This window comes from Primulina huaijiensis, chromosome 5, assembly GCF_012295235.1.
Source record: "Primulina huaijiensis isolate GDHJ02 chromosome 5, ASM1229523v2, whole genome shotgun sequence".
NCBI lineage: Eukaryota > Viridiplantae > Streptophyta > Magnoliopsida > Lamiales > Gesneriaceae > Primulina > Primulina huaijiensis.
This window is the reverse complement of record NC_133310.1, coordinates 11071381-11086977: the sequence shown is the minus strand read 5'-3', so window position 1 is coordinate 11086977 and position 15597 is coordinate 11071381. Positions and strand designations below refer to the sequence as shown.

The window sequence follows — 15597 nt, the reverse complement described above, 5'->3', positions numbered from 1 at the left end:
AAATGTCATTATATGGTTAAATCTGGGATTGTGTTAGGTCATGTGATATCTGAAAAAGGAATTGAAGTTGATAAAGCCAAAGTTGATGTTATTGCTAATTTAACATCACCAAAAACGGTCAAAGAAGTTCGATCATTCTTGGGTCATGCAGGTTTTTATAGAAGGTTTATAAAAAATTTCAGCATAATATCTAAACCAATTTCGAATCTTTTAACAAAAGATACACAATTTGAATGGACTCAGAAATGTGAAAATGCTTTTAAAAAAATAATTAATCTTTTAATTACATCACCTATTTTACAACCTCCAGATTGGTCTTTACCATTTGAATTAATGTGTGATGCAAGTGATTATGCTATAGGAGCTGTGTTAGGACAGAGAAAAGAAGGAAAACCGTATGCAATCTATTATGCTAGTAGAACCTTAAATAGTGCCCAAATAAATTATTCAACTACTGAAAAAGAATTACTTTCAGTAGTATTTGCATTAGATAAGTTTCGATCTTATTTAATTGGTTCTACTACTATTGTGTACACTGATCATTCTGCCGTAAAATATTTATCAAATAAACAAGATGCTAAGCCAAGATTAATACGGTGGATTTTATTGTTACAAGAATTTGATATTATAATTAAAGATAAAAAAGGAAAAGAAAATGTCGTAGCCGATCATTTATCTAGAATAATGACTGAATCATCTCATAATGAAATACCAATAAATGAAAATTTTCCAGATGATCAGTTGTTTTATGCTACTATTATGCCCTGGTTTGCTAACATTGTAAATTTTATTGTGACAAATAAAATGCCTTCTCATTGGAATTCACAGGATAAGAATAAATTCTTGATAGAAGTTAAAAAATTTTATTGGGATGATCCTTACTTGTTTAAGTATTGTCCTGACCAAATTTTTCGACGATGCATACCCGACAATGAAGTAAGTAATGTTATTAAATTTTGTCATTCTGAAGCATGTGGAGGTCATTTTTCATCCAATAAAACAGCTGCAAAAATCTTACAATGTGGATTTTATTGGCCCTCTTTATTCAAAGATACGCATTTATTTTGCAAATCTTGTGAAAACTGTCAGAAGATGGGATCAATTTCAAAACGAAACATGATGCCTTTAAATCCAATCATAATTATTGAAATATTCGATAGTTGGGGGATAGATTTTATGGGTCCATTTCCATTATCTTTTGGATATACGTACATTTTAGTCGTTGTTGATTATGTTTCAAAATGGATTGAAGCAATTGCATGTAGAACTAATGATCATAAAGTTGTTATAAAATTTTTAAAAGAAAATATTTTTAGTCGATTTGGAATACCTTNTTTTATGGGTCCATTTCCATTATCTTTTGGATATACGTACATTTTAGTCGTTGTTGATTATGTTTCAAAATGGATTGAAGCAATTGCATGTAGAACTAATGATCATAAAGTTGTTATAAAATTTTTAAAAGAAAATATTTTTAGTCGATTTGGAATACCTAGAGCAATAATTAGTGATGGGGGAAGTCATTTTATAAATAAATCATTTTCTTCTTTGTTAAGAAAATATGGCATTACACATAAAGTTTCTACCCCATATCATCCTCAAAGTAATGGTCAAGTTGAACTTGCAAATAGAGAAATAAAACAAATTTTAGAAAAAACAATTAATCCAAATCGAAAAGATTGGTCTTTAAGATTAACTGATGCATTATGGGCATATAGAACTGCATTTAAGACATCATTAGGGATGTCACCATATAGGTTAGTTTTTGGTAACATTGTCATTTACCGGTTGAACTTGAACATAAAGCTTATTGGGTAATTAAAGCATTTAATATTAATTTAGATGATGCATCTAAATTAAGAAAATTGCAATTAAATAAACTAGAAGAATTAAGAAATGATGCATATGAAAATTCAAAGATTTATAAAGATAAAACTAAAGTCATTCATGATAAAAATATTATGAGAAAGTCATTTTAAATTGGACAAAAAGTTTTACTTTATAATTCTCGTTTCCATGTATTTCCAGGAAAACTAAGATTGAGATGGTCAGGACTATTTATAGTTAAATTTGTTTATCCTCATGGTGCTGTTGATAGTGAAAATCCTAAAAATAAGGACGTGTTTAAAGTTAATGGGCAAAGACTTAATCCTTTAATAGAAAATGAAATTCTTAATGATGATTTTATGCCTTTATATGATCCACAATAGTTGTTTGATATTTTCATTTTGTTTTTGCAGATTCTAGTTCATTTCCCGATTAAGTGGCGGATAACGGTACTCCGTGACTATCTAAGTCGGTTTTTTCAGTTTCCCAAAATAATTGAAATATATAATAATAATAATAATAATAATAATAATAATAATAATAATAATAACGGTACTCTGTGACTATCTAAGTGGCGGATAACGGTACTCCGTGACTATCTAAGTGGCGGATAACGGTACTCCGTGAATCTTCGTAAATATTTTTCTTGTTTACCTGATAATGCGTTGAGAAAAATATATAAAGCTAGATGTGAGCGACTAAGGTTGATTATGTCATATGGCATACCGAATGATATCCAGTTGATAATTGAAGCAAAAGTCCGATTGGTTGGGGAAGCAAGTGAAATAATAATAAGACATATGCCAGGATTTGGTAAAAGTACATATGCTAAGAAACGAAGAGCTAAACGTATATGTGGATGTCATAAATGTGCAAGGTGGACTTGTAAAGGGAAATGCAAAAATGTTGGAATGACATCAATGAATAGAGAAGATAAACTTTTATTCATTAAGAATGGTCTGAGTAAAGAGCCTTTGCATAATTTTCTAGAGGTTCTTAATACGCATTCTAGTGAGTACGTGCAAAATGAACTTCTTAAACTATGGTGGCAATTTCAACATGAGGAATTTCAATATGGACGGTGGAATCAGCCTTATAAAGATCCTACTGTAGTAACGCATCTCTGTTTAGATATGTAAATATATATATACAATTTCGTCTCGGGAATCTGACGTTAAAAGACCCTATTTGCCAATTTATAAGAAAATTGGATAGGAAGCATATCCTCGACTCATAGAAGGCGTTGAAGCAGTTACTGAACGTAAAATCAGAGGAAGATGTGAGCCACAATCACAACTACGCTGTATATATGTGTTTTAATTTATGTCATTTTTATTTTCTTTTAATAATAATAATTTCATGTTCAAATATTGACTTTTGGCACGTTACGCTTATAAATTTATATGCTGTGATTTAACAATTGCAGAAAACATATTTCTCAACATGTCGACGTCCACGGGAAGTAAAATAAAAAATATTTGTGTATTTTGTGGATCTAGTGCGGGAAAAAATTCAATTTATGAAGAGACAGCAGAAAAGCTTGGAATAACACTTGCTAAAAAAAAGATTCATTTGGTATATGGTGGTGGTGAAGTTGGTCTCATGGGAAAAGTTGCAAAAGCTGCGCATGCAGGTGGAAGTGAAGTCTTAGGCATTATTCCAACTACCTTAGCCAGTCTTACTGGACCAACAATAGAAGAAGAAATGAAAGTGGACAACGTGTATGAACGAATTACTCAAATGATTGAACATTCAGATGCTTTCATTGATTTGCCGGGAGGTTTCGGTACTTTGGAAGAAATGTTTCATACTTTTTGTTGGGCACAATTAAATATCCACAATAAGCCAATTGGTTTGTTAAATGTTAACAATTATTATGATAAACTGCTATCGTTTCTTGATGATGTTGTGGAACAGTGATTTATTTCATTAGCTTCGCGAAGGATGTTAGTTTTTGCTACAAGTGAAGGTGAACTTATTGATTTACTGCAAGGATTTAGTCATGAATCTGATCCATTCTTATCTCAACTTAATTGGCCAACATCCAAGAGTAAGAAAAGAAAATTTATGTGATGCTGAACTTGTGATTCAACGGTATGTTTTAATATTTTGTTTTCTCTTTAAGGTATGAAAAATCTCCTCTTCTTCTTCTCCTCTTAGTTTGTTTTTATAAAAAAATTAAAAAAATATATATTCATATATATAGAAATAATAATAATTGTAATGTTTAGTTCAATGACGAGTAAGGTGTCAGTCAAATGCACCTGAGACGCATTAGTTAATAATTATTGGAAAATCACAATACACTAGATTTTAATATTCATTATATTCAAATTATAGATTAAAAGAAAAATTAGTTTTTCATATACCAATTTATATATATATATATTTTTGATCAGTTAATATAAAATGTATAATAGATGTGTTTATTTATATATATACACATATATATAATTGTGTGTGTTTTCAAATAAAATAATTTCTAAACTTTTTATGATAATATAGTTAAAAGATATGGTTTGTATGGTTGTTAACATGTATAATTGAAATAATTCTTTTTGTTAAAGTATAATATATACTCACACATCTTTTGTGAGTAAGTGGTGAGAAATGAGAAAACAATTAATAAATTTTTATTGATTATTAAAAACTGGTTAATTACAAGAATATAACTCCCCTATAAAAAAATTTTGATTATAAAAAAAATAGAAGATAAGTAACGGACTGCAAAGTTCTTTGTTCATTATAATTGTTTTTTTTTAGATTTGATTGATGTACTATAAATGTGTTCTAAAAAAAATCCATCAATCAAAATGTTCTAAAAAAAAAAGATTTGTTTGTGTTGAATAAGTTTCAAAGGTAGTCGAATGTATCCATTATATAAATGTTTATATATGTAGAAATTTATTGTAGAATGTTTGGGGAAAAAAAAATTATGTCAATGTAAAACTTTGCAGTCACGTTAAAAAAAAAAAAGAAAAAAAAAGAAAAAAAAGAGAAAAAAAGGGGATTTTATTCTTTGTAAATTTTCCTATTTTGTTTTCAATATTAGTTTATTTAATTGTCTGCTTTACTAATTAGCCTTTTTCAATGGAAGTTAATAATCATTCCAACTCCATGAGTGTAAATCAGCTATCCATTAAATATTTTGACCTGAAAGAATATGGAGGTGAGGCTTTTACAAAAAAATTCTCGATATTATACATGTTATGGTGGGTGGTGTGAATTATCTTTTTGACTATATTATCATAAAAAAATTTAGAAATTAAAAAAATATATATATATTGTTACTTTATATATTATGTGAAAATAATAATAAAAACACATCTAATTATATATTATTATATTAAATGAATATATATATATATACATATATATATATATATATATATATATAAATCGGTATATGAGTTTGTTTTTAAAATGAATATGTTTGTATATTTGAATATATAAAAGGAATAAAGAATCTAGGTTGTGATTTTCCGATAAATTTTATTACTAAGGGACTAGTAATAAGATAGTGTGGGGTTGTGATGAAACTTAAAATTAATAATTTATTATACGTTAAAACCTATATTTTAAAATTTAAGTTTCATTAAAATTATAAAATTATGTTATTTTAGTATTGTGTGTTTATATTTAAATGTCTTACTAAATATGTTTTATTTTCAGGTTTTCTACGTGTTGGTAAAATAATGATAACTCAAGCTAGAAAATTCAAATGGAGGTGATTCAAATATTTTTGGAATCCTTGAGAAATTATCTACAACTTTGCAGAAGACATGATTGCCTAAAAAGTTGGTTAAGATGATCAAATTGTGAAAATATCAAAAGGAGGACAAATTTACTTTCACCATGACCAGCATATAGTAAAAAAGCATAACTATTTCAATATTTAACCAAATGAGGTGAACAAAGTAGCCAAATTCATCTACAGAAAATTCCACACATGTTTGCTGTTTTGAGCTGAGTCAAATTTGGTGATTAAAGTCGTGGAACAAAGCATTAAAAGAAGGGGCATGGAATTTGAGTTGGAGGAGACAAAGACTACTATTACAACTACATTGCATTAATAGAATTTTTGACCCTTTCTCTCATTTGGCTTATAAATAGTGGCCTTGTGCTAGCTTGAGAATCATTCTATCTCATTGTAAAATATATTGTGAGTGTGTATAAAAGTTCTAAGTTCCAATATATTTTCCATTTTCCTAATTATGAGTGATGTTTTTAGTGTTGATCAAAAGTAAGTTAATGGAAAGCTAAATCTATTATGTCAAGGTGAAGATGATGAATTCTGGGTGACGTAAGATTGTTTATATTTTGTATATTCTTTCTTTATTTCTTTTCATTTTGCTAATTTCTTTTTATTGTAGGTATAAAAATGAATTATTTGTTGTTATCAATTTAAATCAAATGCTTGATATCATTTAAGTGGTTATCTTGATTTGTTGTTTAATTTTGATACAATAAATATTTCATCAATTATTATTGTTATATTATACATACATATATATATATATATATATATAATTATATCATATATTTCATTTAGACGATAGCGTGGCTCTGCCGGTTGTTCTAAATGAAATATTATGATATCTAACAATCTAACATTTACTTTATCGCAACTAACTTTTACTTTCCGCATCTAAAATTTACTTTATCGCAACTAATTTTTACTTTCAGCATCTAACATTTACTTTATTGCAACTAACGTTTACTTTCCGCATCTAACATTTACTTTATAGCAACTAACTTTTACTTTCCGCATCTAACTTTTACTTTATCCCAACTAACTTATTAAATCATATATTTCATTTAGGCAATAGCGTGGCTCTGCCGGTTGTTCTAAATGAAATATAATGATTTAATTTAACATTTATTTTATGCAGTTATATATTTATATAGTTATATATATAATCATAGGTACCATATATAAAATATCGGTGAATTCGGTATTTTCTATAGTGGGAACTATATTATATTAGGTGTGTGTTTAAATATTTTTATTTTCTTGGAACCATTATTTATGGTGGTTTCTTTTGTTTTACTTTTAGTTAAACAATATTGTATAAACCAAGAATAAATCCTCGAACCTTGACAAAATTTATAATTTGTAAACTTCGTTCTTGCATTTGTAATCTATAAATTAATAAATTTACACTCAAAATAACCTCTCTGTGGATCGATCTCGTACTTACGAAATATATTACTTGCAGACAACCTACACTAGGGTGAATTATAATTTAAGTAGTAGCAGCCTTCATATAAGATTTACATGTCTTACATTTACACCCACCTCATATTTGCCACACGTTTTGGCATATTTTAAAAATGATTTGCCCATAAATCATCACAAAAATTACAAATACCAACAAAATGAAAAGTAAAGCAAATGTACTAAGTGACCATAAAAGAGTTCAGAAAAATTCTTATTTGAAAGTTAGGGGATAATGTCCTATGTACAAACAAGTCCCCCTGATTTTCGTCCATAAATTCAGGCTTCAAAAGATTGAGATCTCGTGAAGCCAGTCGACTTGTATTAGCTTCTCGTACAAGTATTTGCAATTTGGATTTCCTATCGCGCCACAATTTTGCCAACTTTCGAAAAATTGATTTCTTTTCACAATCCTCAACTTTGTAAGTCAGCTGTAAATTAAATAACAAGAAAATATGTCTACATTTTGTTATGAAAATTGAAATGAAAAATTAAGTAACTAAATATATTACTTGAAGACAGCTCCACATCCTATCCTTCACTTCTTAACTTATGTCATTCCATCCATCTAATGTATAAGGCACAAATTCTTTTATCATGCAACCTAGGAAAGAAGCATACTTCACTGAATTATCTCCAACCAGCTGTCCAAACTCATTACGCTCCAGCTCTTTACACTTGTCTTGGCCACTAACCATTTTCAACTTTGATGCACCCCGTCCTTTTTTCTTATTTGTTTTCTCATCATCAATTGGTTCTTTGCCATGCAAATCATGTGATGAATTAGCGGAATTGTTAGAATCCATTCTATATAACCCATTAGATATATTTTCCTGTAAAATGGAAAAAAGATACATTGTAAAATGGAAATAAGATACATTGAAATATACTAGTGTGCTTTAGTAAAATAAAACAAGATTTAATGTCTCACCTGAATTTCATCTACAGATCATTTGCTACATTTTTTAACCATTTTGCTCATCTTTTGAATGTTATTTAATGACCTGATAAACATGTAATATGACATGATGCATCACTGAAAATAAACAAACAAACAAATATATTTAAACACTAAATAAATAGTTACGTAACTTTAGAAAAACATGTATCAATCAAAATAAATAACTATAAAATCTACTGCCGAAAATTTCAGTCATGTCTCAGTCACATCGATTCCCTTATACTCATTCCTTGAATACGGTTCTTTCTCAGTAATGTTAATCTCAAGTAGGGACACATCAAGAGGTGTTGATGACGTATAAGCATCTTCTTCAAGCACATTCATGTTATGAATACCCCGAGGCGGCGCTTTTAGCAACACATCCCAATTTGTTTCATCATTGTCCCTGGAATAAAATACTTGCTTTGCTTGTGATGCTAAAATGAAAGGATCACTTTCAAAAGTTTTTAGTCCTTGGTGTATGTTGACCAGTGTAAAACCATCTTCAATTTTGATACCAGTTCCAGGATTGGCCCAATCACACCTAAAAACAGGCACTTTGAAAGAATAGTAGTCTAGCAAAACAATATCTCGTATAACCCCATAGTATGATAGTCTTCCTACTGTATGTGAATTGTCATTAGCATTAGATTGACAAACTGTATCAGCTTCAATTGAAACACCACTATCTTTTGTTGATCTTCCAACATCAATTGTGTGGTACCGATGTCCATTTACAATATATCCCGTATAAGATGTAACGTGCTTTCTTGGACCATGTGATAGCCATTGAATTCGGTCTGAAGAGTTAACATGATCCTGTTTTGATAACCATTCAGCAAATGTTTCCATATCACTACAAGAAAAACGCCCAACAACAACGTNGAAAACCGTTGTCGTAGGTAAATTTTGACAACGGTTTTACAAAACCGTTGTCTTTTAGGGGGTCAAAGACAACGGTTTTCATAAAACCGTTGTCTTTTAGGAGGTCAACGACAACGGTTTTGAGAAAACCGTTGTTTTTTAGCGTTTTTTTAAGGCAAAAGACAACGGTTTTATGAACCGTTGTCTTTTGCCGTGTTTTTTTTTCAATCGACCACGGTTTTCAAAAACCGTTGTCGATTGGCGTATTTTTCGGACAAACGACGGTTTTGTTTAAATCGGTCGCTAATTTAGCGACGGTTAAAACAAGTCCGTCGCATTTTTAAGTTTAGCGACGGTTTTTTGAAATCCGTCGCTACATTAGCGACCGTTTTATTTTCCACGTCGCTAAATGTAGCGACCGATTTAAACAAAACCGTCGCTAATTTTAAATTAGCGACCGTTTAGAGAAAACCGTCGCTAAAATGACCGACAGTTTTCAAATTTGCGACAGTTAAATGAAATAACCGTCGCTAATGGCGACGGTTAAGCCAAAAACCGTCGCCAATTCTCTATAAATTTTCTCAGTCCATTTTCCCAACATCACTTTACAACAGTTAAAATTTTTCTCTTACACGATTTTAGTTTCGATTTTGGGTAAATTTTTTCCCTTTAATTTTTTAAATTTTTGTGTGTTAGTTAAAATCATGAATATTGTTAGCATAGTCAGATGAATATTGTTAGCATAGTCAAATTATAAGTATTTTTTTTAGATTTATTAAAAGTAATTTTTTTTATTTTAATGAAAATAATAGCGACGGACATCATTAAGAAACTGTCGCTAAAAGTAGCGACAGACTTGATGGTTATCTGTCGCTAATTTGAGCGACAGTTTATAAAACCGTCGCTAATTGGCGACGGTCGTTTTAAAGTCCGTCGCTAATATTAGCGACGGATAATAGAACATCGTCGCTAATTCATTAGCGACGGTTTTAATTCATTAGCGACGGTTTATTAAAACCGTCGCTATATGAGCTACAACAACGGATAAAAACCGTTGTCGTTGAACGGCATTTCAACAACACCCTCAGTTACAACAGTTTTTAAAGGCCTACGACAACGGATTTTATCCGTTGTCGTTTAGCGTTTTTCTTGTAGTGTATGCTTCTTTTGTAACAATGTTTCATTACTTAAGAAACGATGAGCTGTTTGTTTAAGCTCGTCAACGTGCATCCTAATTAAAATCATTGAATGAAGATGTTAGAATACACAAGATATGTAATAAATCAAGACTAACAGTATGAAACTAACTACACTCACTGTAAGTAAGGTTCAACTTCTGCAGTATTGAACAACACATATCGATGTGCACCTTGTAACACGTGATCCTCTAAAATATTTTCTTTCCCTTTAGAAATTGGCCGACCTTCTAATAATCCATCTTCCAAATCATCGTTCCTATTAGAACGAACACCAATACTAGAAGCATTTTTTATATAAGCACTACAAAATGCCATCTGTTCTTCTGCAAGGTAACACTCAGCTATACAACCTTTTGGTCTTGCCCGGTTCTTAACATACCCTTTTAGTATTTTCATAAATCTAAATCACAAAGCAAAATTCACATGAAATAAGTGTAGATAGCAAAATATAAAATTTATCAAAAAGATTAATGATTACTTAATACCTTTCAAATGGATACATCCAACGGAATTGGACTGGCCCACACAAGCGAGCCTCTCTTGCTAAATGAATTGTCAAGTGAACCGAGATGGTAAAGAAAGCAGGTGGAAAATACCTTTCCAACATGCATAGAATTTCAGCAATATTCTCCTCGAGTTGTTCTAAGCGGTTCCTGTCTAATACTCTTTGACATAATTCATTGTAAAATGCACCCAACAGACATATAGCATTGCGTGGACCTTTCGGTAGAAGATCTCTCAATGCTACTGATAGCAATTGTTGCATCATAACACGACAATCATGAGATTTCAGCCCAATAAGCTTACGCTCTTCTACAGAAACACAGTTACCAATATTAGAGCTATATCCATCGGGTAACTTTATTTTCTTCAACCTAGAGCAAAATACATCCATTTCTTTTTTAGACAGTGTGTACGGGGCAGCAGGTAAATGATATTTATTTTCTCCTTTTTTCTTGCGGATGTAATTCGTGTCTAATTTTTAAGTGTACCAAATCTTTGCGAGCATTCACACCATCTTTGGATTTTTTCTCAGGTTTAACAATGTGCCTATGATATTCTCGCATACATTCTTTTCAACATGCATCACATCTAAGTTATGACGTAGCAGGAGGCCCTAAAAATAACCATAAACAAGTTTCATAGTGTTAGTTCAGAATATTTCTAACAATTTAGGAACAAAAAATAAAAAATTTGCAAAAGCTAATGAAAAGAGTGCAAATTAACTTACACTCCAATATGGCAAATCGAAAAAAATTGACTTTTTCTTCCACCTTTGAACTGGTTTTTGTAACTCTTTTGAACTATCCTGCTTCTTCTTCTTTTTTCTCAAAGTGTTGACAGTCTCACCCTTTTTCTTTTTACCCCAGTCATTTTCAATATCTTTCAATGCATCGGTAATTTCTATCCCATTCAAAGGTCTAGGTTTCCCTTTACTCTCTTTTTTCCCATTAAACCACTTCTTTTTCTGCCGAAATGGATGATTAGGAGCAAGAAATCTTCTGTGTCATAAGTATGCAAACTTTCTACTACACTTAAGCCACATAGAACATTTGTCTTCACCACATATTGGGCAACCGAGTTTCCCTTTTGTGGCACATCCAGCTAGGTTTCCATAAGCTAGAAAATCATTGATTGTCCCCATCAAAATAGCCTTCATATTGAACATTGACTTACTAAATGCATCATACGCCTCCACACCGGTGTCCCACAACTCCTTCAAATCCTCCACAAGGGGTTCCAAGTATACATCTATATCATTTCCCAGTTGCTTCGGGCCTGGAATCAGTAACGTCAGCATAAGATTTTCCTTTGTCATGCACAACAATGGAGAAAGGTTGTAATTGACCAAAATAACTGGCCAACAACTATATCTGGAACTAAGGTCACAAAAAGGGTTGAATCCATCTGTTGCAAGACCAAGGCGGAGATTTCTAGGATCTGATGCAAAATCAGGCCACTTATGATCTAGTGTATCCCAAGCTACTGAATCAACTGGATGACGCATCATATGATCTTGAATTTTGTGTTTGGAGTGCCAAATCAACTCTTCAGCCTTTTCTTTTAATTTAAACATCCTTTTCAGTCTTGGTATCAATGGAAAATATCGTAGGACCTTTTTAGGAACTCCTTTATAAACTTTGGTGGTAACTTTGTATCTTCCATCTTGAGGATCCACACTTTGGACATGAGTCTAAATCTTGAAGCTCCTTTCTAAATAGACAACAATCATTTGGGCAAGCATGAATCTTCTCATATCCTAAATCAAATGGTTTCAACAACTTTCTCATCGTGTAAACAGTTTTTGGAAGTGTGTTGGTTTCTGGAAGCATGTCACCTAAAATCTTAAGGAGCTCATTGAAACTATTGTCTGTGTGATCATTAGTAGACTTGTAATTGTATAGTGTGACGACTGCCGACAACTTTGTGTAAGATGTACAACCAGGGAAGAGAGGAGTTTCCGCATCTTTTAATAAATCTTCAAACTCATAATCCTTTGCCTCAGGTATAGTGTGTCCAACCTCTTCTTCCGACAAAAAAACATCTTTGTATAAGTTATATGCCTCTCTACTTTCATTCTCTTTCTGAACTCCTACTGAACTACCTTCAGCTTCAGATTGTGAGTTATAAGTTTCACCATGGAAGACCCAAATAATGTAAGAAGGACCGAACCCCTTAATAATTAAATTGTCGTAAACTTGGTCAAATTTCATATACTTCTTATTTTTACAACGCTTGCAAGGACATAAGATTACTTCACGTGTTTTTGCATAGTTCCTAGCTTGTGCTATAAATTTTTTTACCCCTTCTTCATACTCGGGTACAAGCCTAGAAGGCAGATGCATCCATTCCTTATCCATCTCGTGAACAAACCTTTTTCATTTGTATGAAATAATTATGAGATTTTATCAATACACACACACACATATATACACGATGATAATTTAATTTATATGATGTACTTACTTAGGTGTCAGATGTTATCTCAACTTTTCTTTCCCAAAATATCCTCAACATTTTATAAGAGAACACCACATAATAAATAAAAAAAAATTAAATACAAAAAACTTATTCATACATCATTATACTTTAAACAAATAAAAATCATATATAAAAATAAGATAACCTAAATTCTACTCATATTTTTTTTATCATGTATAATAGAAAAAAGAACGAACGATACAACATTATGCGTTATTCATAGAATATAAAATAATTTACTGTCTTACGGTTTATTATTGAAAATTAACTTAAGACATATATATTGTGACATAATCATGATAATTATTGAAGACTACAATTTAATTCAAATATAAAATTTCTTCTTTAATAATAAATTAGTTATTTACACAAATACAATTCATTTTTATCTATTTGAAGAAAAATCATACTTTTATTTTTGTATTCATGAGATTAAAAAATTTAGACGAGTCGATGAACATACATTTTTAATGTCTACATAAGTAATTAGTGTAGCCTTTTTTGACACCGCAAGAGGTGAAAGAAAATTAAAAAGAACAATTTTTTAGAGGATTGACAGAAAAAGGGGAAAATTATTAGGTAGGAGTAAAAGTATAAGGGAGAAGATTATAGATCAATGATTTACTTGAAAATGCAAAAAAATCAGACAAATATTTTGGAACTTGAGATATTATATAAACTAAATGCAGTACTACTTGTTAATGACACACACCCAAAATCATCAAAATCACAAGATAGTTCAGGTTATATATATATGTGTGTGTGTGTAACTTTTTTATTCTATAAAAATGCTTGTTTAATATTTAAAATAATTTTTCATTTTATGGAAAAGAAATGGTTTAGAAAGTGTTCAGATGTTATCCTTGTATATTTCAGTTGATTAGATGCATATTGTAATTCAACCCTTCAAATGAAAATCTTGATTCTAAGCTGATTGTTTTGTATGGCAGAGGTTAGTTGATCTTGTCCAAATATTAATGGGAGAAAGAGAAGATCCAAAGAATGACAGTGCAACAAAAGTTGAGAAAGATCAGCAACACGAAAGGAAGGAGAAGGATAAGCACAACGAGGAGAAGGAAAATGGAGAGAGAACATCGACGAGGTAAAAAACAACAGCATTGTTGCACCAAGAAATCTTCAATTTTATGGATTAAACAACATAAAAAACAAATGGACCAGGTAAAGAAGTATACTTTCTGATAAACATAAATAGCTAGCAAATAATAAATGGCAATTTGACATATAATTTCCAGCCTTTAAGCTGAAGCAAAGAATCTTCATAAAATAATTTCCACTAGAAGTTCATATAGCAATGTCTTATGTAGCCTAAATGTCAATAAGGGCCATTCTAAATCCTTTTTCTTCACCAAATTGGCATATTCCCCCATTTTCTTTCTGTTTTTGATCCAATCTAATTGGTTTCAGACTTTCACTAGATAACGTGATAAAAAGTAAAAATTCCCAGTTAACAACAGCACCCCAATTCCCCAGAAAGAAGGAAAGAAAGGAAACAACATACATCATTCAACCAAAAAATCAAAATTTGTACATAGAGGATCATAGGGAAAACCGCCCGGAGTATGAGATTAAACACAATTAAAAATCGGATCCTCAATGCGTTGCTCTAGTTTTTCTAAACAATCGAGTGGAACAAAAAAAAATCCCAGTAGATTCAATCGAATACAAATAAATTAGCTCTTCTTGAACATTATTCCGGGAAATGCGAATAGGGTTTTAGGAAGCGTTAATGGGCAAAATCGACTAAGAAAAATTACAAATAGAAAGAGTAACATGTTTATATATTAATTAAGAAATAGAGAGACGCACTCACAGAAAACGAAGGAAAAACTCGCGCACGGAAAAAGACTGAAACAAGGCTCCTACTCGTGCTAGTTCTTCCAATCTGAGGCAGCGAAGGAGGCGCAAGGTTAGGGGAACAAGGTTGCTGGCTACTGCGCTCCAATCTCCGGTGGCCGGACAGCACACAACGGTGGTTGGAGTCGGCACACAGAACACCGACGGGAGGAGGGGAAGGGCCGATTAAGAGATGGGGATTTGGGATTTCACTCTTTAAATCGCGCGTGTAGTGTTGTGTAATACTATAATTGCATAGGTTATTAACAGCGCACATAAAAGCACGCTGCGGATAGTATATAATATTACTATCCACAGCGTGCATTTAATGCACGCCATTGTTCTGTAGGCATAGGTTATTAACAGCATGCTTTTTATGGCACGCTGCGGATAGTATAAAATATTACTATCTGCAGCGTGCTTTTAATCCATGTCGTTGTTGTATAGGTTATCAACAGCATGCTTTTATGGCACGCTGCGGATAGTATAAAATATTACTATCCGCAGCGTGCTTTTAATGCACGCCGTTGTTGTATAGGTTATTAACAGCAGACATAAATGCACGATGAGGATAGTGTATAATATTAATAGCACACATAAATGCATGCCGTTAAAAGTTGTATCAACATCGTGCTTTTAATGCACGCTGTTGATGACGTGCTGCGGAAAAGCATTTTTCTTGTAGTGGTAGCAGCGGAAGTAAATATTTGTTT

General features: G+C 31.4%; 1 protein-coding gene and 1 long non-coding RNA gene across 3 annotated transcripts; both read right to left on the bottom strand.

Annotated features, from left to right (window-relative positions):
- Window positions 1-7241: 7241 nt before the first annotated feature.
- Window positions 7242-15096, bottom strand: LOC140977814 (uncharacterized). Of its 2 annotated transcripts, XR_012175440.1 has the most exons (4): window positions 14862-15096; window positions 7977-8049; window positions 7558-7878; window positions 7242-7476 (listed from the first exon to the last, which is right to left on the bottom strand). It is a non-coding gene; the product is annotated as an uncharacterized lncRNA (long non-coding RNA). The 2 variants fall into 2 exon arrangements; XR_012175439.1 differs by lacking the exon at window positions 14862-15096 and having other exon boundaries at window positions 7243-7476; window positions 7977-8831.
- Window positions 9987-12121, bottom strand: LOC140977403 (uncharacterized). Its single transcript, XM_073442150.1, has 3 exons — window positions 10534-12121; window positions 10167-10448; window positions 9987-10080 (listed from the first exon to the last, which is right to left on the bottom strand). Exons 1-3 carry the CDS (start codon window positions 10941-10943, stop codon window positions 9987-9989), a joined length of 786 nt encoding a protein of 261 aa, XP_073298251.1. The 5' UTR covers window positions 10944-12121.
- Window positions 15097-15597: the final 501 nt, after the last annotated feature.